This window comes from Mastacembelus armatus, chromosome 9, assembly GCF_900324485.2.
Source record: "Mastacembelus armatus chromosome 9, fMasArm1.2, whole genome shotgun sequence".
Taxonomy (NCBI): Eukaryota; Metazoa; Chordata; class Actinopteri; order Synbranchiformes; family Mastacembelidae; genus Mastacembelus; species Mastacembelus armatus.
In genome coordinates, this window is record NC_046641.1 from 23,135,441 (window position 1) to 23,160,129 (window position 24,689).

At 41.0% G+C, this 24,689-nt stretch overlaps 1 protein-coding gene across 1 annotated transcript in view; it reads right to left on the bottom strand.

Moving 5' to 3' along the window:
- cfap299 (cilia and flagella associated protein 299) overlaps positions 1 to 24,689 on the bottom strand; it is a 59,439-nt gene that overhangs the window by 4,313 nt on the left and 30,437 nt on the right. The window contains exon 4 of the mRNA XM_026322083.1: positions 7,143 to 7,285. Coding sequence (XP_026177868.1) covers positions 7,143 to 7,285 — 143 coding nt within the window. The remainder of the gene's footprint in view (positions 1 to 7,142; positions 7,286 to 24,689) is intronic.

Here is a 24,689-nt window from a genome sequence, read left to right on the forward strand (position 1 = left end):
GCATACATGTGAGGAGATTTTTTTTAACATTTCAGTTTAACATGTGTCATCTCAGCACAACTGCAGTAACAGGTCTGAATGCTGCAAGTGAATAAATAACTCCTGCATCTTATAGAGCCTTGCTCTCCAGGCAATAGTGTCATTTTGTGTCTGTGCCATTCATCACTAGCAACACAACTCCACATGTCACACTCTGAGGCACTGAAAGCTGCTTCAGCGGGCCCTGGCCATTCCCCAGCAGCAGTTTGTGTTCCAAGAACAAAGTTGGACCTCAGGGAAGAGGTGCAGTGTAAGTATGGGAAGAGGGGCTGTAAATACGGGCCCATAATGGAGCGGTGCCACGATGCTGCAGGTTATATTTCACGTGATCTGATGCTTTACAACATATGATGAACAGCATAACGTATTAATGACACATACGGTGTAAAATACCTTTCAAAATGTTTACATTTACATCGTCAAACCTCTGCCATCTTTGAAATATTTTCTTTTTTTCCTGCAGGATCTTTTTTGGGAGTTATTCTCTAGTGGCACATAAAACCTGTTTGCTAATACCAATTTGCATATGAGCCATAAAACTATTTTCAGACTGTAACACATTAAGTGTCCTTGCTACAAATTACAAGCAAACATATAGTACAAGTAGTTTAAAAACTTACCCATGTAGCCTCTGCAAAACCCACAGCCCCCCACCTGGCAATTTTGGGAAAAGTAAATACATATTTTTGCAGAATGGCCTGCTTTTGAATGCCTATGAAAAGGGCCTGGTATTCCAGCCAGTATCAAGAGTGACTGTATTCAGGCAACACGGTTTTCCCAGATTGGCCACTGGTTATATTCTCAAAGACATTTACTCAAAATAGGGGGCAAGGATTGATTTCATGTGAGTTTCTGTATCACTCAGCATTAAAACCACAAAGACATTTAGGACTTTGACTTTTTGACTAGATCATTTATTTGGACTTATCCTGGTAGACTTGATACTTGACTTGAACGACAATGACTTGAAACTTCCTCTGAAAGACTTGTGAAATGACTTGGAGTTGTTGCTATTTTTTTTTAAATGCCACTTGACTTAGACCTGGGTCGAGATACCTGAACCTTGACCTGGACTTGTCTTGAAACCGGGCTTGAACGTGAGACTGGACTCGGCTAAAATGACTTAAGGGCAGAACGGTGGATTCGTGGTTAGCACTGTTGCCTCAACGAATAAGTGGGTATAGATAATGGATGGATGGACTTGACTTAAGAGATGACATGTCTTGACTGACCCGAGACGTAGGATTTGACTCCTCAGTTGTTTCAGTTCGCTTGCTTTCACAGGTTTTCCAAAAAGAATCAAACTACACAGGCAGATGCACCAGTGTTTTTAAAATGCACAGAAAAGGGTCAACGTGTAAACATCCTTATAAACACAATGTTAAGGTCAATTCTGTAGTTCAAAGTTTACAATATCAGAACATCCAATGATAGTGTGGAAGAGAAACAAATCTCCGATTATCTGTAACCACGTACTGTCAGCTTCTGGAGTAACCTGCCTCTCACACTGGACGCCTCTGAACAGTCCAAACCGTGTGGGGAAATACACTGATGCATAAAATTATAAGGTATGATAGGACGAGAGGTCTGGCATTTTTTTTTCTCAGCTTGCCAACAGAGCCGAGTAAAAGCATGTTCAGAATAGACTGCTGCAAACAAATTGAAAAACAAATTGAGGTTTTCCCTTTAAATTCAGAGGAAAATTATATTGTCTGAGACTTGCCTTCAGACATACGCATACTTCTTGCCTTTGGAAATTAGACCTGACAGTGTTTCAGTCACTATTTATACCAAAATGCCATACGACAATTAACATTGTTTTGGTCGACCACTTTTATACCGCGGTGAACCGCTTACTTTTGCTAGAGAAATGGGGCAGATGTGAGATATTTTAACAGTGAACATGAGAAAGACTGACAGAAAGTGCAAGCAGTTTTGTTCATATGTTACTTGGATGTGTTTATTGGACCCTCTTTCCTCACTGTCCCATATGAACTATCACCCGGGCCACTAACTCCATGGTTTGGTCACAAAGAAAGCTCCAGCAGCTGGATGGCACCACACCCAGACACATAAAAGTGTAAGAACATGGACTTGGTGGAAACAATGACGGTGGCTCTCAGCACCAGTTCTGGGTTCCCTATGCATCCACCATAGCTTTTCTGACACGTGCACTGTGTCCTTTCACTCTCCACAGTTGCCGTGCTCAGCTCTATTGTTATCTCCAGGTGGTCATTTTCCAGGATAATGTCAACAGTCTCATTATAGGGCTCAGAGGAGCTGGACTCTGCGCTGGAAGACATATATCATAAAAGAGCAAATACCTAGCATGTGGATTCATCCTGCATTTTTTTTTTTCCCTGTATTGGCTGAAGAATTCAAGTCCAGTAATTGTTGCTGAAGTTTATGTTTCCAGTGTAAATCACAAAAGGCCCCTTCAGAGAACATTACGGGTTGAATTTAATGTTAAGCCTCGTGGGGGTGTTTTGGGTCTGATTCAACAACATATCACAGATGGGCTGTGTCCAGTTGACAACTCCATTAACACCACCACCTACACACTCCTTTAACTTATTATTTTCTTATCGTTTATCTGGGAAGTGTATCCGTCCTCTTAGGTTATGGAAATTGGGCATTTGGGTTCTCTTGAGTTCATGTTCTTATATTTATGCAATCGTCCCTTATATTGTTTATCAAAAAATGAGGGCAAATCAGATGAAAAGTAAAACAAACTATAGCAAAAACAGCAGACAATATGAGATGAACACTAAATAATAAATAAAATGAGTATCTGCAGCACATACAGCAGTCTAAGAATCTGCGGCTGTAAAATATATCTGGATTTTAGTCAAATGAAGATGTCACCGTATTGTGTCTTGCAATATGTATTTTGACATTTTTCACTTTCCTATTATTATTAAGAAGGATTAATAAAAAATTTTGCATCCACAGAAACAGAAACTTAGATGAGAATTATTTTAAGTACAGATATTTCTTGTAAAAACTGGTACAAACCAAAAATAACTGCAATTACACAGTACACAAAGTACAATTAACTAACCCTTCAGCAACCTTAAAACATACATATATTACGCACACATGCATTATTTTGAGGACATTACAACTCAAACTCAGACATCACCGTCGTCCATCAGAGCTGCATGTTCACACATATGCCAGAGCGATTACATAATGCAGTGACACAAATGGGTGTTAGCCCATATTCAGTGTGACTGGGGCTCAGGAGGCTAGTAGCGCCTTGACTGAGCATGTTAGCGGTTGGCACGTGTTCTTAAAAAAAAGTCCTGGAAAAAGGGTGAAGGTAACACATATGTACTCTTAATAAAAGTATCATGGCATGTTGATGATGAAGATTTATAGTCAGATATGAGAGCTATTTCGCAGGCCTGCTTTAAATAGCTTGATTGAAACAAATATTAAATCTAAACTTCAAACAGGAGGTCTCTGTTGAACATACTGCTGGTGGAACATTGAGGAGATCTATCAAACGCGGTCCAAACAGTATCAGCACTGAGAACAAACAGTCCGACTGGATTGGACCCCGAGGATCCAGCTAATAAGGTATGTGCACGCCATGTGTGAAGATCAACACACATGACATGGAATGTTCCAGCTTACCAGCAAATATTTATCAAGCTGGCAAACTCTGCTGCGATAGAATATCACGCCGACCCCCATTAGAGATCGGACACAATGCTTCAGGCCAAGCTGCCAAATCACCTTCGGAGCAGGAACAGTTTCTCTTTTGTATTAGAAGTTAATAAAATAGGACAGCAGTGAAAATATTTTCACAGCAGAAAATGAAGCCAGACACACAGGTGCATTGCAGAGGCAGTATGGTTTTGGCTTGGGAGGGAGTCATGCACTGTGTTTCAGCCTGGCAGATCCTTCAAGTTCAATGTTTCAGGCTGCTGCCACATGCACGCAGGCCAGACTGAGAGGGCAGGAAAGCTTTATATGATCCAGCTTTTCAAAAAGCTGTTCGAATTTACTATTTACACAAAATAATGCAAGGTATGGTATTGCTCACTTCAGATAAAAAAAAAATCACCGTATTGGCCTTATGTATTTACTTAACGGACTCTAGTTTGTTTTTTTCCTTCCAGAATGAGACTTGCATGGTCACAGTTTAAAGAGTGAACAAATCAATTAGCAATGCCCCATTTTTCAGATGTTGCCCAGCCTTTAGTAAATAAAGGGACCGAAGAGAGGGAGAGATAGACAGAGGAAGGGGGGGGGGCAGTCAAAGTGCATAAACAGATGGTCACTTTGCTGGGGAACATTAAATAGACATCAGAGATGCTGTAGGCACATCTGGAGTGGCAGGAAGCTGGCTGCACAGAGCTGCAGATCTGTGGGATAATTAGATGAAGGTCAGGACTTAAGTGCGTGTGGATGTCTACATCAGAAGCTTACAGTAAAAAGTAACAGCGATGAAAATGCCATGTTTTTGCCTTGTTGTACAGGTTTTTTTTTTCCTTCATGTGCTCTTTCAGATTTAAGTTGGTTTAAATTTAACCAAAGTCTTCACCCAGATTTACATTTGATTGTTGCTCTTTGCTGGTCCTACATATTCCTAAACATATATACAGTATATATATGAGACATTTATCAGAAAATAATAATCTCTCAGCTGTTTTACACGTAATCTATCAGCTCTATGAGCCATTTTCTTAAGTTTTCTTATACAACCAAAACACTAATGATGACAGTAAAAGGCAGGGAAATTAAGTCAGGACATATAATTGAAATAAAAGACATTTTGATAGTGTCTTACTGTGTGTTTAAACTGAACTGACAGCTGTGGCAGGAAATTTCCTTTGCTGTTACAACTTGAAAAGAATGAACGTCACAGGAGAAAAGGAAAAATGTGTTTTCCACACAGTACAATCGACACAGAGACATGCCTTACATTTCACGTAATCAATATTTCCTCCAACCTATTAATTTTTCTTCTTCTTGTCTTTAAAATTCACATACTTCTGCTCTGGAGAGATACTCTACTACTGCTCTTTTTTTCCTTGAGGCATTGCAGACTGTGGATATGAACCGATCCACCCTTCCTTGCAGGAGGTGGGAGGTGGAGGCCAGAGCTGGCGCTGGTGTCGCTGCTCTGGGTTCTTTGTGGCTGGGGAGGAGGAGGAGGGACAGGATTCAGAGTCCTGTGGTGGGAGGTTTAGTGCACTGAGTGGGCAGCAGCTCCAGCATCTGCTCCCTCTTAGCGGCAACCACACTGGGTGTTATTGTTCCCGACAGAGATGAAAAAAAAAACAAAAAACCCAGGAGGAATGGGGGGAGGATGACACAGGATGGGAGAGGAGGGAAGAGGTCGCAAAGTATGGAACACGAGGTACGAAAAGTCGCAAATAACAAAAATGGGGATATGTAAATCTGAATTTTAGTGGGTGAAAAAAAGAGACAGAATGAAGGAGTGTAATGTCAGATGGAGGGAGGGTGAGGATACCTGTGGAGGGGGGGGGAAGCCTCCTAAAAGCATCATTAAGGAGCAGGCTGTACCTCCAGGCATGCTCACCCAACGTCTCACACCTACAGCTTGTTAGAGCTTCCACTCAGCAGAGAGGAGGCCAAGTTCAGGACCACAAGCAGGGTTGTGTGTCAGAGCACATGGTGAGAAATGGATAAATAGAACAACAAAGCTTTGCATGCCTGACACTGTGGTCTCAAAGAAATGGAAAACCACTTACAAAAATAAACCACTCATTCCTGTTGTCTTTTAACTGCTGCAGCACTAACGGTTTTCTGCAAACCAAATAAATGGCACTTTCAATATTAACACTCATATATGCTCCTCTCTCACCCTCTGCAGAGAGCAGGTTAGTAAAAGCTCAACTTATAAATCATAGAAAAGACACAGATCTTGAAAAAAAAAAAAAAAAAAAAGCACAATTGCCCTTTAAAATCTGCCTCCAGGTCAAGTTTAATCCAGTGTCACTGAGGTTAGAGAGGCTGGATGCTTTTTGGCTGAACTCTGAGCAAAACCATAAAATTTGCTCTCATTCTCACTCCTGTCTGGTTGTGTTTGTCCTCATGGGATTTCTCGCACATATCTGAAATGTTGGTGATACGTTACTGTGCATGAGCATGTGGAATGTGGGAATGGTTTTGGCTCCTGTAATTTGCTGACAGATCCCTAGATGTTACCTGGTCCACAGGGGGATACAAACTAGATTTTAGCTTACACCTGTAAGGTCAGCAGTTCATCTGTGGCTGGCTCTGGTATCGTGCGACTGGCCCTGATGCCTGCAGTTGTTTAACATGGTACTGACAAGTGTCTCACCAGCAACACAAGCAAATCAACTCTAAATGACATGCTCATGTATAGTGTGATAACCAATACGGATTAATCTGTTCATTTTTGGGATAAAACGCTTTCAAATTACTTAATTTGACCAAACAAAAGTTCAAACCCAAAGGTATTTAGTTTAAAATAGTTACTAAATAATGAAATAAGTCATTACATTTAAGAATGTTGCAATGCATTTGATAGGTTACAAATTATTTGTCAATAATTTTTACTTTATTTCGTACTGATCTAACTTGGTCACATAATAACGTGTTCACACTGAGCCCCTGCACCAGAATCAGCAGCTAAGTAAATATGCTGCCCGTCTTTAAAAAGTAAATCAGTCAGTTAGCTGAAATATTTATCTGTCAAAGTATCTAATTGTGAGGCGTCCACAAAGATCAAATCTACTCCATTTATCTGTGATGACAAATTTACTGTACATTAAGAGAAGATCAAAATCTCATGGTTTAACCCCGACTCTAATCATGTCAGTCTTGTCCAGACAGGTTCAGCACTTTGGCAGGTCTACTCAGCTTTTCTTCAGACGTGTACATTTATTCCACATCTATGCTGAGCCCACAAAGGCTGGTGCTGTACATACTGACTATACTTGTCTTTTGTGGAGCTCTTTCCAAGCCTATATTGGGCTCTCATGTCAACCCTGATCTTTTATGCTGGATAATAAGATTTCCTTACACTTCATATCTTGTCAAATCCCACTAGAGTCAAGGCCTCCTCAACCAACATGGACATGTTACAATGGAAGCAGACTTACCATAAATCCGAGCGTCCTGGCACGAGCCTTTTCTTTCCGCTGAAATAGGGTTCAAAATCTTGGGTCTTGAGTCTGTGGGCGTAGTCTATATAGCCAGATACTTCCTGTCCAAGAGTATTATAATCCCTTATGAAAATGACCGACTGTAAAAAGAGAGAAAAAGAAGGAAAGACTGTGTAAATAATCATGGCCATCTAACCTCTCCTGAGCAAAAGCCAAGAAGACCAATGTTAGTTGTTAAAACTGTACTTATAGTGGGGATGTCTTACAAATCCTCCCATTTTCAAATTCAAAGGTTCATGCTATACATTTAAATCAGAAATGAATCCAACTTATATGGTCCTGTGATGGTCCGAGGTGGGCTGTCTACAGAACATCCTGCTCAGATAAGTGCGTGGGGCTCGAGCTGAATCCTTCGACCTAACGGTAACTGAAGAGTCATTTCCGTTCCAGCACACCTACGGTCGGGGTGTGAGTGTAGCATGAAATGGGAACCCACAGATAAAACCTAATATTCTAAGTTGTGTGAATATTCAAGGACCTTTTGTAAAACAAAAAAAAGCCGAGCAACGACACAAGAGGTCCTATAGATGCATCAAATGTTAGGTCTATGATGTTTTAATAAAGAACCTTTCCCAGCAGCCTACTGTAACCCAATCTCTAGAGTAATGGACCGCTCAACCTCCATGGTTCATACACATTTATATACTGTATGTATATGACAAACCAGACTCTCGGGTCTTTAGACTCAATTTGAAATGAATACACAGAAAACCGATTTGAACCAGATGGGCATGAATTAATTTAAGAGAGGTACGGTCCACACAACGATCCAAAATGTGGTAGCCCTGAACAGACCCAAACAGAGAGCAGGGACAATGGGAGCAGCATGATGTGCCACAGATTAACCAGAAGCCACAGTTGAAAAAGGCAGTAACACATACCGAGCTCCATGGCAATAGAAGAAGACCCTAGTGCACCTGTACAGGTCTCTCACTTATTCCCAAGAAAGAGCTGAACATTGACAATGCATACATTATCAGTGTATTAAGGCTCCAACATGCTATGGAAACATCCCAATTCCCGTATTTTGATCATCTTTTGATCTTCGCCATCTTGACGTGTGTCCCAAAGATCTTATTACTGCTCTGAGAAAAACTGAGGAGGCAGCTTGGAGAAACCACGAGTGAGAATACATGGGATTTTCCTCCAAGTCTTTTATGGATCGGCATAAACTTTTATTGGAAATCAGTTTGTGACCTGATGTTCCAGATGAAGGTTTGGGGTAAAGGATGTCTCATGTCTCTTCAAATATGTTTCCTCATTTCCTCTCTCCTTGCATCTTACATGGGTGGGACTAAGATACAAGGAAAACACACAAGTGAAGGAAACATGGATGCAGGTAAGGGAATCTGGATTTGACCCACGTCTCCACCGAACACCATGCATGCTGGGTTGTACTTGCCTCTCATCAATAAGGAGCTGTGTGGAGACAGTGTCTCCACAACCAGAGATGCGATTGTTGACTGGTACAATAAATGTTTAAATAAAAGTAAAAGCAATAGCACAAGATCATGGGTCAAGATCATGTCTGAGCCTTTCAGAAATTGCTCAAAAACAACAGGATGTGAGGGTAAAACCTGGCCTCTCCAAACACTGATATATGGTTAGAAGACAATGAGTAAGGAGATGGATTCTCCATCGCAAACAAAGCACATAAATCTAAAGATGGTTTCCCAGCTGCTCATCAGCAACCTGGTCTTTGAAGTGAGCTCAAACCAGACACAACCTGAGAAAAAAAAAAGGATGACAAATGGTTTTGTCACCAGATTCAGACAAAGCAAATGAAAGGCAAGTTGCCCAAATCCCCTGGGGTGACAGCAGAACAGGAAATGATCTTTTCATGTTGATTTGATGGTTCAGATAACACATTATGACAATGGATGGAAGAACTCCAAACAGAGAACACACTCAGGTGTGAAAAGGTTGTTTTGTCTGCCTTCACAGAGATAAAAAGCTGCTTTTCTTTTTTTTTTCTTAAAAAGCAAGAACTGTGTGTGTCTGAATGCCTTGTTTACTCTGAGCATCAATGAGTCCCACTTGTCGGTCTACAGTAACACAGTAAGAAGATCCAAGCGGGACACCTCAGCTGGTGATATCACATTTGCACAACTGTCAGGACATGGGCCATCTGTGGATCCCTTTACTAAAAAGGCGTGAGATAACTAGTGCTCCAGAGCTCAGAAGAAAAGAGGGCTCCTTTCTCTCTGCCTCTCAAACGTTTAAAACAGATGCTATCAGGTTCACAGCTGGCTGGAGGCCTGGGCCAGATACCCTATCTACTGGCTTCTGTCCTACTGCAGCCAGCCTTGAAAAGACATCATCAGGTGGAACCGGCATAAGAGCAGATGCACATTTAGGAAGTGGTGATAGAAATATCAGTAAGTTGGTCAATAGCGGACAAATCAGTAAAGTCAGTAAAGGTTAATTTCCAAATGTGAGCCAATTAAAGTATATAAAGATAAAACAATAACTTCAGTGGTTTTACAGTGGGTACGGAAAGTATTCAGACCCCTTTAAATTTTTCACTCTTTGTGTCATTGCAGCCATTTGCCAAAATCCAAAAAGTTCATTTTATTTCTCATTAATGTACACTCAGCACCCCATCTTGACAGAAAAAAACAGAAATGTAGAAATTTTTGCAAATTTATTAAAAAAGAAAAACTGAAATATCACATGGTCATAAGTATTCAGACCCTGTGCTCAGGATTGAGTAGAAGCACCCTTTTGAGCTAGTACAGCCATGAGTCTTCTTGGGAATGATGCAACAAGTGTTTTTTTTAGAAATTTTTGCAAATTTATTAAAAAAGAAAAACTGAAATATCACATGGTCATAAGTATTCAGACCCTTTGCAGTGACACTCATATTTAACTCACATGCTGTCCATTTCTTCTGATCCTCCTTGAGATGGTTCTGCTCCTTCATTGGAGTCCAGCTGTGTTTAATTAAACTGATTGGACTTGATTAGGAAAGGCACACACCTGTCTATATAAGACCTTACAGCTCACAGTGCATGTCAGAGCAAATGAGAATCATGAGGTCGAAGGAACTGCCCAAGGAGCTCAGAGACAGAATCGTGGCAAGGCACAGATCTGGCCAAGGATACAAAAGAATGTCTGCAGCACTCAAGGTTCCTAAGAGCACAGTGGCCTCCATAATCCTCAAATGGAAAAAGTTTGGGACGACCAGAACTCTTCCTAGACCTGGCCGTCCAGCCAAACTGAGCAATCGTGGGAGGAGAGCCTTGGTGAGAGAGGTAAAGAAGAACCCAAAGATCACTGTAGCTGAGCTCCAGAGATGCAGTAGGGAGATGGGAGAAAGTTCCACAAAGTCAACTATCACTGCAGCCCTCCACCAGTCGGGGCTTTATGGCAGAGGGGCCCGACGGAAGCCTCTCCTCAGTGCAAGACACATGAAAGCCTGCATAGAGTTTGCCAAAAAACACATGAAGGACTCCCAGACTATGAGAAATAAGATTCTCTGGTCTGATGAGACCAAGATTGAACTTTTTGGCGTAAATTCTAAGCGGTATGTGTGGAGAAAACCAGGCACTGCTCATCACCTGCCCAATACAATCCATACAGTGAAACATGGTGGTGGGAGCATCATGTTGTGGGGGTGTTTTTCAGCTGCAGGGACAGGACGACTGGTTGCATTGAAGGAAAGATGAATGTGGCCAAGTACAGAGATATCCTGGAAGAAAACCTCTTCCAGAGTGCTCAGGACCTCAGACTGGGCCGAAGGTTCACCTTTCAACAGGACAATGACCCTAAGCACACAGCTAAAATAACAAAGGAGTGGCTTCGGAACAACTCTGTGACCGTTCTTGACTGGCCCAGCCAGAGCCCTGACCTAAACCCAATTGAGCATCTCTGGAGAGACCTGAAAATGGCTGTCCACCAACGTTCACCATCCAACCTGACAGAACTGGAGAGGATCTGCAAGGAAGAGTGGCAGAGGACCCCCAAATCCAGGTGTGAAACACTTGTTGCATCATTCCCAAGAAGACTCATGGCTGTACTAGCTCAAAAGGGTGCTTCTACTCAATCCTGAGCACAGGGTCTGAATACTTATGACCATGTGATATTTCAGTTTTTCTTTTTTAATAAATTTGCAAAAATTTCTACATTTCTGTTTTTTTCTGTCAAGATGGGGTGCTGAGTGTACATTAATGAGAAATAAAATGAACTTTTTTGATTTTGGCAAATGGCTGCAATGACACAAAGAGTGAAACATTTAAAGGGGTCTGAATACTTTCCGTACCCACTGTATATAAACCAGGCTACTGATTGGCTGCCAAAGATAAAACATCTAAACTTCCTGTTCTGTGTTGCCAAATTGATTATCTAACCTGTTATTTGAAGAATAAGTCTATGTGTCCTGCAGGCCTAGGGGCACTCTTTCTGAAAATGCTCCTACAGGTTGTGTCAGAGCGTAGGGAGAACCTGAATGGTCACTTAGGTTGGAGGAGTTGTTGGGTTCATTTGTAGAGGATGGTGATGTACTCATTAAAGGGACAAGAAACAGGAGAAATACCAGTTTTGCCTGATTACGTAAAATACTCTTCAGAAGTAAAACTCAAAGTGAGATCATTTAAAGGTAATATTCACCCTTTACCATTTGAAAAAACTGTGTTTACACAAGTACAGATATAAGTCTTTTTTTACCAAATCATCAGAAGCTTAAAGTTTTTATACTGTGGTAATTCCTTATCTAGTTCTTTAGAAAGTACATGCATTTCTCGTGAAAATGAAAATGAAAATGATAAGGAACATTCATGGGTATTGCACAGAACGGCACTGGAAACGGCCTAAAAAAAACATGATTACTTTTTGTTTTACTAACTGGCCTGCAGCCAAAGTTCACTTCACTCTCAGGAAACCGGGGAAGCAGAATGATCGTGTCAGACTCGGTTATTTGCTGCAAACAAGCAACATGAGTTTCCAGACTCCGTGTTGAAGGGAGCAGGGGGGACCTCCACCTTACACCATGGAAAAAAAGCGAAGGCTTTACATCACCTGCCAGCAATTACCAAGAACAGGTGCTGTGACCTCACAGGGCAACAAGCAAGAGGCCCCACTTTATGGAAACATCAGACTGATACAGTACATGCCTGAAAAGCTGAACGCTGCACAGGTAGAGATCCTCGCTCTTTGTGATACTCAATATTGACTTTGCGTCTCTTTGAAACCTTTGTTATGTGTACACAGTTGAAATTTCAGCTGGTTGGAAGAAAAACACCAGTGACCTTAAGATGAAGGTTACGTAAACCAGTAAAGAACAGTAGAGCAGGGGTTTCCATGATCCGAAGGGTTAACAAACACAACAAAGAATCTCAAATCTTCATGGGAACCACACCCTCAAAAAACCCACTATGAACATGTTTATGTGAGCAGAAACAAACAGTGTAAATCGAACAGTGTTGACAATTGTAATTATTTAGGTCTGTAAAAACCACAGAGGGATCCCCTGCCTCCCCCTGCCAGATGTGAATTACTTCACAGACCTTTGGCTAATCTTTCAAAGCCCCACAGCTAAAAGAGGGATTGACAAATTCAAGTCAAACAGAAGCTGACAGCAGCCTGACATGTACTGTCCTCCCCCCCCCCCCCCCCTTTGTGATTTGACAATGTCCTACAGGTGGGGACACAATGGTTGGACCACCTGACATCCTGTGGCATGAGGAGAATTGGTCTGAATGTGTGTGTTTGTGTGGTGCACAAGAAAGAGAAAGACTCACACGCAGAGCTAACTAACTAAAGCCAAAATAATGCTGCTAGAGAAATGTGTCCCCAGCACCAAGTAAAAGATCCAGTATCAGTCAGTCTGCTAAGATACAGTAAATAATCCTGTTCATTTATCATCTCATCCAGTAGTTTCTGATTCGATCTGGGATGTCAAAGCTACTTCTGGTCTAACATTTCAAAACAACAGCATTTAGGTTTAATACGTACATGGTCCCTCAGAAGTAAACCTAAGGCCAGCATGCTGTATATGTGGTCACACAAACCCTGTTTGACTTGCAGGATTTTCCATTGTCTCTGCCCCCCCTGCCCCATAGATGGATACACACCCGACCTGTCTGCTGGCCCCCCATCCCCCGGCCCTCCTTTGCCCACACTAACCGCCCCCAGTCCCTGGGAACAATCCTGCAGTGTCAGGAAGCTGTGCAGGTGTCTTGCGGTGTCAGCTGCCATACTGTTTATTATTGGTGGGCTGTGCTTTAGGAGGAATCCCAGGCCATCACTAACAACTGTGTAAATTTGTTGGGGTAAGCAAAACATGGCCTGTACTACAGGAATGTTTTCAGGTGGGACCCGTCTTTCTGTAAGGCTTTCCCCTGTCCCCTTTCTGGATATTCCCTGAGGAGCGTGTGTGCATGTGTGTTTATCAGGGGGTTTGGGGAGGGGTTCAGGAGTAAGATGAGGAGGGGTCATTGCTTATTTGACTTGGAAGTGACTTCACACAGCTGGCTTGTGTAATGGATGCATCGGTGGAAACCATATGTGTTGAGGTGTGCTGTAACTGTGGGGATCTACCCGAATTACACACCCTGCAGGATATGTGATCCAGAGCCAGAGGTCACTTAATAAAGAGTCTGCAGGCAACAAACCGGCTCATCAAAACCACTAACCCACATTAGCCAGCACTAACTGCTCTGACTTTGTGCTAATGTTCCTTTAATGTCACACTGAGAACTTAGCATGCTCTCATCAACCTGATTGCTTCTTTTGATAGATTCTTTAACAAACCATGAACTATTTTGGACACAGGGCACATGATAACAACAAACCTGAGTAACAGAAGAGGCAATATATTCTTGACTCCTGGTTTTAAGAACAGGTTGTCATCCTCAAAATATAAAAGCACCAGATTATTCCCCAGTGTTTACTGCACCGTGAATGTTGGATGCATGGCCAACACTGCAGTAACTCCTTTTACAAAACAGCAGCTGAATTCACTTTATATCAGCAGAGCTCTTTGGAGAAACGTTAAGTAATGAGCTCCACAAATACCACATGCAAACACACCTAGTGTACACACTCACACTTTGTGAAATATGCTCTGTGTGCCTTTAAAGTCCAGGAGCAGGGTTGTGAGCTTTTTGCACAGTGGTGAGTCACTCTAATCTGTTTGAGCACCCTTTAACATACCCTCTCATCACAACCTTCCACATGTGCCGCTGATAGACTTCGGCCACGCTTCCCAGCCTTCCCTACACTCTCTGCTGGCAAACGTTGCTGCTTTTCCATCCACTAAAAAGCAAGTTTAATTTTAAAACAGGTCTATATCTCCTAAAATAAATAAAGACCACGGCTTTGATTGTTTCCACCCTGGAAAGAGAAGAAACCTTTTTAGTTTTACCCCCACAGATTCAGTGGCAAATGTGACTTCAAATATCTGAGCAAACACGGTATTTTAAGCCTTGTCGTTTTTGTCACCGTTCAGGATTCGCTGTGCCTTCACGTCAGCAAGATATCTTACTGCTACGCTGTTGTATCGAAATTTCTACAGCGTCTTGTTTTAATTGTTATAACAGGCTTGATTGCATGTGGATGCAGTGAGGATGGAAATAATTAAAAGACTTTTTTTTCTCCTTTCGTTTATAATTACAGGGTGTGTCACTAGACAGATGTCTTGGCACTGGATACAAAAATGCAAAAGTGTTCAAAAGGACTTGTTGCTCTTGTGGTTCAATGTTATATCTGCATTCTTATAAAGCACACGCATAAAGGCTGGCTAGACCACAGAAAAGGTGCAAAGGAACCTTTTCTATACTCTATGCAGCATTTGCATTGGATACATGTTTTTGTTAAATTATTTTTAATCTTACCTCTGCTTAATCCTCACTCAATGTACGCTGGTTAATGATCTACACCTTCATTTAGATAATTGTTACTGTTTCTATCAGCACCATGTGCATGTGGCTTTGCATACATAGAAGAAATGCAGTTTTTGTTGTTTTTTGCACATCCCCAATTTGGGAAATTCTCAAAGTATGCAAAAGACAAAATGCCGAATAGTGTTTGGAATATATAATTAGGTAATAATGCAACCTATACATGTTTTGCTACCATGCTAGCTGCATGACTAGCAAGGTTGCCAGAATATGGGGATGTTTGGTTGTTGTTTAGATGTCAGTTTAACAAAACGTCAGATTTGTACGCGTTTACCTCGTGCGTTCCATCTGCATCCATAAACAGACTGTATGGGTGTTTGTGCAAGAGACGGAATAAATAAATAAATCCAGAAGCAGGTGTCCTCCTATTGGGCTTTCTAAACACCCAATGGAGGACAGCTACGCCCAGTGAGGTTAGCCATGAGGGCAGAACAACTGTGGCCAGATACCGAAGGGGAAGCGGCTCGGTCAGTCAGTAAGGAAGGCAAGGCAGCTAGCTCAACCCTCGGCTGCACTGGGCTCTGTCTTTTTAGAGAACCCACCAGTAAAGCCATCGCCACAAAATAAGTGGCTTGGACCCACATACTTCAAATTACAGGGCACTCAGAATCAGAAAATGCTATCCTGCTTTTCGCAATTGGTGTTTTAGAAATTCTATTAAAACCTCCCTAGCTTGGCCCATGGCGCAGCTTTGCTTTTCGTCTTCGGAGGCATCAGTTCACGACGGCTGGAGGAACTGTGCTTTGTTTGAAGAATTTTCATTGTTCTCACAAATGACGCACTGCAAAAACAGGCCAGCACACTGTAGAACAGACATTGCCCCACGGAAACGTAGACTGACAGAAAGGGCAGCTGGATGGTTTCGGATCTGGAAGCTTTGGCTGCCTTTGGAAAACATGCCTCTTAACATAGTCACACTTTGCTCTTACTGTAGTAGTGCCAAAGCAAGTTCCTGCTGTAGCATAAAACAGTGATGGGAACATGAAAACATGATCTGAACTAGTAGCTTAAAAGCAACTCACCCTCTGTACAACCAGTTGTTATGTTGATTTTTGTCACAGGGAGACAAGCAGATCTCCACCCCAGTCAACTAACTCCTCAAAAAATCAGAAGGTAAAGTTTACCTGCAATAAATGCCGAATTCTAACAACAGAACATGTGGGGTTCTTTGCACAGGTAGAGCATTTACTGTGCAATTTCATACACCAGAGTTCACTTATAAAAACAGCACTCGTTATTGCACTCAGTTAACAGACCAAAACAAAAAAAGAATAGTGAACAAATGAAATCTCTCTAAAGTGTGCAAGCTCTCAAAGAACAGAGTTTCTTTGGCAGGTGTCAGACATTTTCCTGTTCCCCACAACTGCAGCTGATAAAGGCCTTTCCCATAAGGAGAATAAGCTGTCAGCCTGACAGGTGGCATCACTTACGCCTAGTGCAGAGTCAGACTAACTGAAGAGAGGTAAAGTTTCTGCTCCCTGGAAGAAAAAGAAAAGAAAAAAAAAAAACCCTGCCCCTACAGTAAATGAAGTCGCATGCTTGAATTCAGGGAGGAATTACGGGTTGAGAATAGCAGGCGGGTCTGGCACATGTGGTCAAAACACAAATCAGTCAAACGCCATCTCAGCTACAGATTTCAGACACCAAAGTGACCAAGCAAGGCATATCTTTTCCCTCCTCTCCACTCCTACAATCATTTTCCACATTCCACTGGCTTTTAAATTACCAGTGGGAAGGAGAATACAAGTTTAGCCTAAAATATATGTGAAAGCAGTGCAGCAGAGCTTTGCAAAAGCTGACCTAAAAAACAAAAGAAAAAAGAGGATAATGGTGTCATCAACGTATCTGGGCCCTTTAACGCTCTCTGTTGCATTTCCTGCCCTGACAGCTAAACGTTATGTTTACACATTAGAGCAACTGTCCTCAGAAATATCACCGAAATATTTACATGGGTGTTAACATGGTACTACAAACTTTACTAGAATTATTCTGAGGTGTACTATCTCCAAATACCATTTGTCAAACTTATGTGTTATGGTTTTGTCCTGCATCTGCAGTATGCCGTATACTGCATACAAGTTCTACTTCAAAAGGTATAGTTTACAGTCCATAGTTTTAGTACCTTGATTTTGGAGCTCAGTTTGCTTTGCTTGGTTCTTTTTCCATATTTTGATCTTTTCTTCTGTTCTACATAAACGCTCTATATTTTTGCATTTATTTTGTTTTAGGTTGTTGAGCAGCTTGTGATTGTTTTATTACTCTAAACATCTAGAGTATCTCTGTGTATCAGGTCAGCTCAGGTCATCTCTCCTACACCACATTTCCTTTTTAAAAGGGAGAATTTAAGAACATCCTTCAGCAGTGTGCAAACTAAAAGTCATTTTGCAAACTTAGTGTTTTCTCTGCTCTGGGCTTCTCTGGAAAAGCAAAGCCTGCAGGTGGTATACCACCACTAACACAACACCTCAGACATTCAAACCAAATGTACTTTACACAGTGAGGGTGTCATCTAATTCTTCAAGCATGATAGCAGCGTAATGCTTGTTCAGAAAAGCCTGGATGTATTGTATTTTCTAAGCTGGTACATGAGTTAAACCTGCAGTACGTCAGAGAAGTAAAGCTGTATTTTTAATGCTACAGTATATGCTTCATATGCTTCATGCTTCAATGATCATTGCTGAAGGCTGACTGCTCACGCTATGTCACTCATGGTTCCTATGGTACTGAAAGAATATACCTACTGTGACGTAGGAGCTAAAGAAGTTCCTCAAACAATGTTCTAAGAACCATAATGGTCCTTAGTTCCTGTAGAGTGAACACACAAGAAAGTCACTCAAAAAACTCCTCCGGTCTGAAAGAATAGATTCTCAACCACGAGAAACCCTTCAAGCTCCACTTTTTTAGATTGTATAATGTGATTATTAAATCATAACTGACGAGCTGGGAATTTGACCTGATTTGCTGAAGGTAATGATTTGGTTAACACCATTATAATGTCCATCATAATCACCACACTCCAAACATAAATGAGTAAAATATGACAGACAGTCTATCAACCAAAGGCTAATGACTAGTGGCCTCATTAAGAGACAAACTAATGTCTCAGGGTCTCAGGAAAAAAGAAAAAAAAAAAACAACATATGAAGAAAAAGAGACAAATTATTCTCGAATATATCAAAAGAAAAGTGAACAACAATCATAACAAAGACCGATTTCAGCATTTCCACCTTTACTGTAACTCCATCGCTGTTAGAAATAGGAACCCAAAGTCAAATATTACTATAAATCCATGTGGTTCAAATGTAATTATTTACTCTAAATTGTCTCTTCATCTCATTATCAGGAGTATAATGGGACAAGCTGTGTTGGTAATTACAGGATTCACCTTTTAGTCTACAAAAAGATGAATGTATCTAAAAACCAACATGCTTACACTCAGAGATCTGCTTGTGCAGGTGTGTGAAACTAGTAACAGCTTGTGAGATTTGTAAAGCAAGCGTTTATAAAGACCTGAGTCCCTGAGAATTTGTTCATGAATGTCTGGCATGAAAAAAAGTCTTGAGGTTTTCTTGTCTTTGTTTTTCAGTGGGGAGCTGCTCGGAGTATAAGCTGCTGTGTTTTCTTGGGGGAATGAAGACCTTCAGGTAACTGTAGCTGGGTTAAGGATTTTATTTCTCATACATCTGTGTGAAAACGGGGCATGTAAACAACGTTACCATCTGTGGTAGACGCCACATCATCTGTGACAACTGACTCAACGCTGGAAAAACAAGGTTGTTTTTACTGAAACTGATATGCTACAGAATTAACACAATAAAGTCAAGAGCGTCAATCATCACTGCACTCTGGTTGTCTGGAATAATAATTCCCTACATGGGTCTAGACTGTTTTTGCAAATGTAAAATCAAAAAGGTGGGAACATGACTGACCTGCACTGACCTGACCTGATTACACTATACCTGTGAATTATGATGTTATCTACTAAATGTGTCCTATGTGAAGCTCTCCAACATCTTTATCTTGCATTAATTTGTAGCTTTTTAAACCTAATACACAGACAGGAGTCTGTCTTCAAGCTTAAACAGGTAGCCTGAACACCGAACCACATGTGGCACACAGGGTGAGAACAACTCTTAGTATAACTGCACCCATCCATTCAGTCAAACCTGCTTTTTGTGACCACTGTGCTGTCACATTCACAGCAAGGAACAACAAAAAAAAAAAGCTGCCTGTGAATGTGCAATAATGTTTCCTCAAAAAAGTACTTATTCACAATTCAATCAGTATCTCCTGAGCCACAGCTGTGGTCAGAGAAGAGACTGAATCGTGTGATAACATCCAAAATGGGTGCATCAGCATCAAACTCTTAGTATGCAGTTACAAATCCATCCTGGTGGGTCTGACTGTTTATCATCGTCACCTTGGAGGTAAATCATTTTAATGTGGCTCCAATTATTGTACAGAGCTGCCCACAGTGCAGCTATGCAAAAATTACACAGTGCGCTTATTTCTAAAGTGGGCACGAACAAGGCTGCCACAAACAACTTTATTTTTGAGTGCACTCCCTTCCTGTTATTTGAGACGGATGTTTTAACAAATTTTTGAGTGGAGGCAAATACATGTTACACTGGTCAGAGCCATCTGCAGCTCAACAGATAGAGCAGTGCCCTCGAGCTCACAAAGTTACTACTTTCAGCGCAGATGTTGGCTACAGCAACCGCATGACGACGACCCAGCAGTAGTAAACACATACCGGTCTTTCTCTCCGACACACCAGCACCTTCCACGCCGATGACTGGATTTGATTTTTATGGCATTCACTCTGGTTATACGGACAAAGTCGAGCATTAAAAAACTCAAGGTGCTGGTATAAACTTACACAAATCAGTGGTCCTGAGGCTTGAACAGGACTAATAACCAATTCTTGGAGAATGGAGAAGGCACATAATTTACACATTAGCACACAGCACTTTGCTGTTTCCCTGGAAAAAAAAAAAAAAACAGAGATATGAGAATTCTTCAAAATGGACACATTTGCTGCCCGATTCAACGCAAACATGAATTTAAGTTCAAACTTCAATCATTTTGCAGAACTGTGCCAACACAAACCACATAAAATGTAAGTTACAGTTAGAGTTACGAAGAGAAAGCGAAAACTGACTTTAGGATTTAATTGCTTTAGCGATCACTCAGTTTCAAGAACAGTGTAATAACAGTTCCAAGAAATAAGTGTTACACCTGTCCAACATCCCTTTCCTGGTCCTGTTTTCAGTAACTCAAATCCACTCAAGCTTCACAAATTAAAAGCAACGACCTCACTCATGTTAAACCAACATGCACGTGTCTTTGATCTGCTGCACTGAAACCACGCAGCTGCTTTGCCCGGTTGCCAGTTTGTCTGATCCTGTCAGTACAAGAAGTAATGTCCACTTTACTGACTGCACTTAGGCATGATATTACTTAGGTACTTAGACATAAATCTTCAGCTCAGGTGTGTGAATCAGACAGTGGCAGAGGAAAAAAAAAAACCCAAGGATGTTGAGAAGGAGTTGTCCGCTGATTTACCTCTGTGAAAACACACTTGCCAGAAAGCCCCTGAGACATAATTATTTTCCTTCCTTCTTTGTCTTGGACAACATTTGGTTGTGCTTTTGTCAGATGAAGTGAGACTAAGGGGGTTTAGTGTCTTCATTTCCCACGTTTTTTACCGACTACATGTCTGTGATGGGATCCAATTGTGGCGTAGATTTTCACTTGTAAAAGGACTTTGTGTTGTGTTTACTAAGTAAAAGTGCACTGGGTTGTAAAAGTAACCACGTGAGGAAACATCATTGACATAATACACCACTGATCTGGTGATTCTTTAATTATCTTTCAAATATTTAGCTTCCAGGCTATTCCTTGTACTAACAGCTAAAAGGAGTGAAACAATATTCGGTCTTTGCTTTGGCGCAAACACTAAGATGTGCCAGCCCAGCCCAACAAGATATTTTCTCATTTTTGCGAGCTATTTGGGTAATGTACACATGATAAAACAACAATTCGACCGCCAAACAAATAAAAAAAGAAATACTGAAAAGCTATATGGGATCAACAAAATGCAGTGTACTTATTTCTGCCAGACCTTGTGCCCTTTTGTCCAAATGTTGCTGGTGCAGGATGTCAAAAGGCCATATTATTCAAAACCATGACCAACCACATAAAGCTGTAAAAATGACTGAATCTCAAAGTCATTTCCTCAAGATCTCAGAACCTCTGATACAGGAAGCCACACAGTAAATGCTTAGAAAGCTTCATCTTGATGCTGTTTGCCACAATCCAAACAGCAAACTCAGAAAACTCAGACCTCTTAAATCTTATGGGAAATATTCACCATATAAAACAAAAAAATGCTCAGGGGATTTGGATTTTACACGTCTGTCTCTACTCTGTTCAGGCTCAAAGTCAGCAGCAGCAGGGACCGTCATACAAGTCAACTGGACTTTCTAATTATGTTTTTAAAAAACGGCAAAAAACATAAATAATAATATGTTTCAAAACACTGCAGACCAGGATTTGTCCTAAATGGTAGATGCCTTGCAAGCTAGAATAAGATATTATAAGATATTACTAGCACACAACAGTTCTGATGCTTGAGCTGCACCAGGATGCTTCGAATGTCATGAAGTGTAAACCCTTAAAGTCAATCTTAAGTTAAGTATTTACACAATACAAAGTCTCTTAGAGTGAGAAACATCACACACTTAAGACTGAATTTTAAATATTATAACTTCCCTATTATCATTTTAGTAATCAATTAATTTAATTGTTAGATTTTCTTACAGCTTTTAATATTAAATTTCTCAGCACTGGTTCAACGCTCAAAGTCTGAAATGTAAAATGTATCTTAGATTGGCTAAAGATCCTCCTAAGTAACATTCAGATGTGGATTTGAGTCCTTAAGATGTGTAAGTTTAAACTTCCATAATGTTTAAACACAGAGTTTGTATTATATGCACTCTATTTATAACAAAGTATGTAAACTAATATGCCAAACCTGCACTGTAAAAATTAAAAAATGAATATTTCCATTACATTCATAAAATCTGGGGCACTTTAACTGTTACCCAACGTGACTTATAATAGTGAAGGATGTGTCTATAAGTCTAACGCTGACCAACATGATAAGCAAAGATTGCAGCCACTGTCCACCTGACAAAATACTGCAGGACTGTAGATAGTTATGAGTTTACTACAGAACCAGGAGGCAGCTTTCCTGCAGCACGCACATCCTCCTTCCACAAACTCCACTTAGTCCTCGTTCCCGCTCTTCATGTTTTAGCCCAAACTGTCAATCCTTTGACAAAAAACAGACTTCAAAGTGACTGGGTGGGGCACAGTTTCCTCCTAAAATGTTTGGAGATTAGTGTGATCTTAGCAAGTCTACCAAGACGTAATTTGCAGAGATGAAACAATTACCTTCCTGTTCAAAACAAGCATGCCATGCATTACTACAAATCGTCCTCTGCGGAATTTCAACATTTCATGTCTCTAGGCTCTCAGTTTGAAAGGTTAACATTTGTGGTGTGTGTCTATCACAGCAGGCTTCTTCCTTTGAGGGTTTGGAGTGAACAGGCACTTTTCTAATTGTCAGCTCTTGCTCAGCGCTTCACATTAATCTGGGCTCTGCAGCCAGAGATTAGCTCCAAACTGAGGGGAAGTCCCTGCCTGATGATTTCACAGGAACCACAAACACACACAACCAAATGTGCCTGTGCATGTGAGCACACATGCAAACAAGAACGCATACCCTATACGCATGTGTGATTACACACACACACACACACACACACACACACGCAATATTGATTCCACTCCATGAGCTAATGAGAACCAGCTTTTCTAACCATACACTGCATGTGACATGATGGAGTTCTACTGTATTAAGTCTGTTAACATTTAAGAATATAACTGAGTCAAACCATGAACCACCAGTGTGCTAAAGGCGGCAGGGTGGCCTCGTGGTTACAGCAACCACCTTGTAACTAAAAGGTCACAGGCACGATCCCTGCAATGGCCCATATGTCCATCAAACTAAACCGAAGACAAACCCTCTCATACACTGTAAGAGGCTGTAAATGTCAGCTGAATGCCAAATGTGCAAATGATATGCTTCAGGACCAGGCTTAGGCCTTTGTAATACAAATGAAGCTCTAAAATTCATTGGTCAGCACTTCTGTTCTTCACATGAAACTGATTGTTAGTTGGTCTTTCCTTCATATCTATCCCTGTAAGTCTGTAGCACATTATTCCACATATTCGGCACAGTCGGGTTGTTTTTGGGCCTCAACTATAAATTTTACCACCCGACATTTAAACCGCCCTGCTCAATGTTTCTATATTTAATGGATCACAACCATTTGGATGTGAAGGGGATAGCTTGCAAACATGAAGATCCTGTTCCCTTTGAAACTATATAGAGTCTATCAGCTCATTGATTTGATATTCAACTGCAACTTTACTGTTTGGTTTCCTGTCATCGGTTTAGTCAGCACTGTTTTCATTGTACCTTTGAAATGTGGAAACGTCAGACTCTGCCAGAGGTGGGAAGTAACAGAGTACAAAGTACAAATACCGGTAGATTTTTCAGGTATCTGTACTTTACTTTTTACTTTTCCTCCCTACATTTAAACACAAATATCTGTACTTTCTACTCCTTACATGATCGTTACTTTTTCAACCTCCACAGATGACGACACGACGTAAAAGACGCAACTAACTAGAGAGGGAAATCCAGTGAGTGTTCAGGTTATGATAGAGAGAAAACTCGCAGTGCGACGTGGAGGAAGAAGGGGATCCGGGGAGCGTTGCGGAGTCCGACGACGATGCAGCAGGTTGAGAAAAGCCAGACATTCCCCATCCATGGTCGTATTTAAAAGAACTGTTCAAGAATGATTCATGGTGAATGTGTTGGGTTTTGTTCCCTGTACCAGCACTGAGCAGGTTGTTAATAAAAGAATTTCCTTTTTTAGTTATCAAAAGATGTATCGTGTATCATCAACATTTTTACTTTTTTACTTAAGTACCTTTCAGACCCTGTACCTTCGTACTTTTACTGGAGTAATGGAGTTGAGTCAGTACTTCTACTTTACCAGAGTCTTTTTTCACACAAGTATCTGTATTTTACTTAAGTATAGAATATGAGTACTTCTGCCACCTCTGGACTCTGGTCAGAATGAATCGGTCCAGGTTAGGCCCAGTTTGGAATGAATTGGTCTGGTTTGAGCTTGGGCTGGGTTGAGCTCTGACTGGGTTCCAGTACGTACTGCCGTAATCTCTTTGCAATGAAGGAAACAGGGACTGATACTGATTCATACCTCAAAGACAAAGATTATTTCATTAATAAGGCAATAAACAACTGAAATGGTTGCAGTTGGTGGCTTCAGATACTAACTGCTAAAAGTTAAGTCATTAAGTCAACCCTTACTTAATAGTGTCACATCAGCAAAGTGCACACAGCTCAGTCATAATTAGCAACCTACCTAATCTGTAATTATATAAATGATAGTGAAGGGAAAATTAAAATGACTCACACTTAACTCTTGAT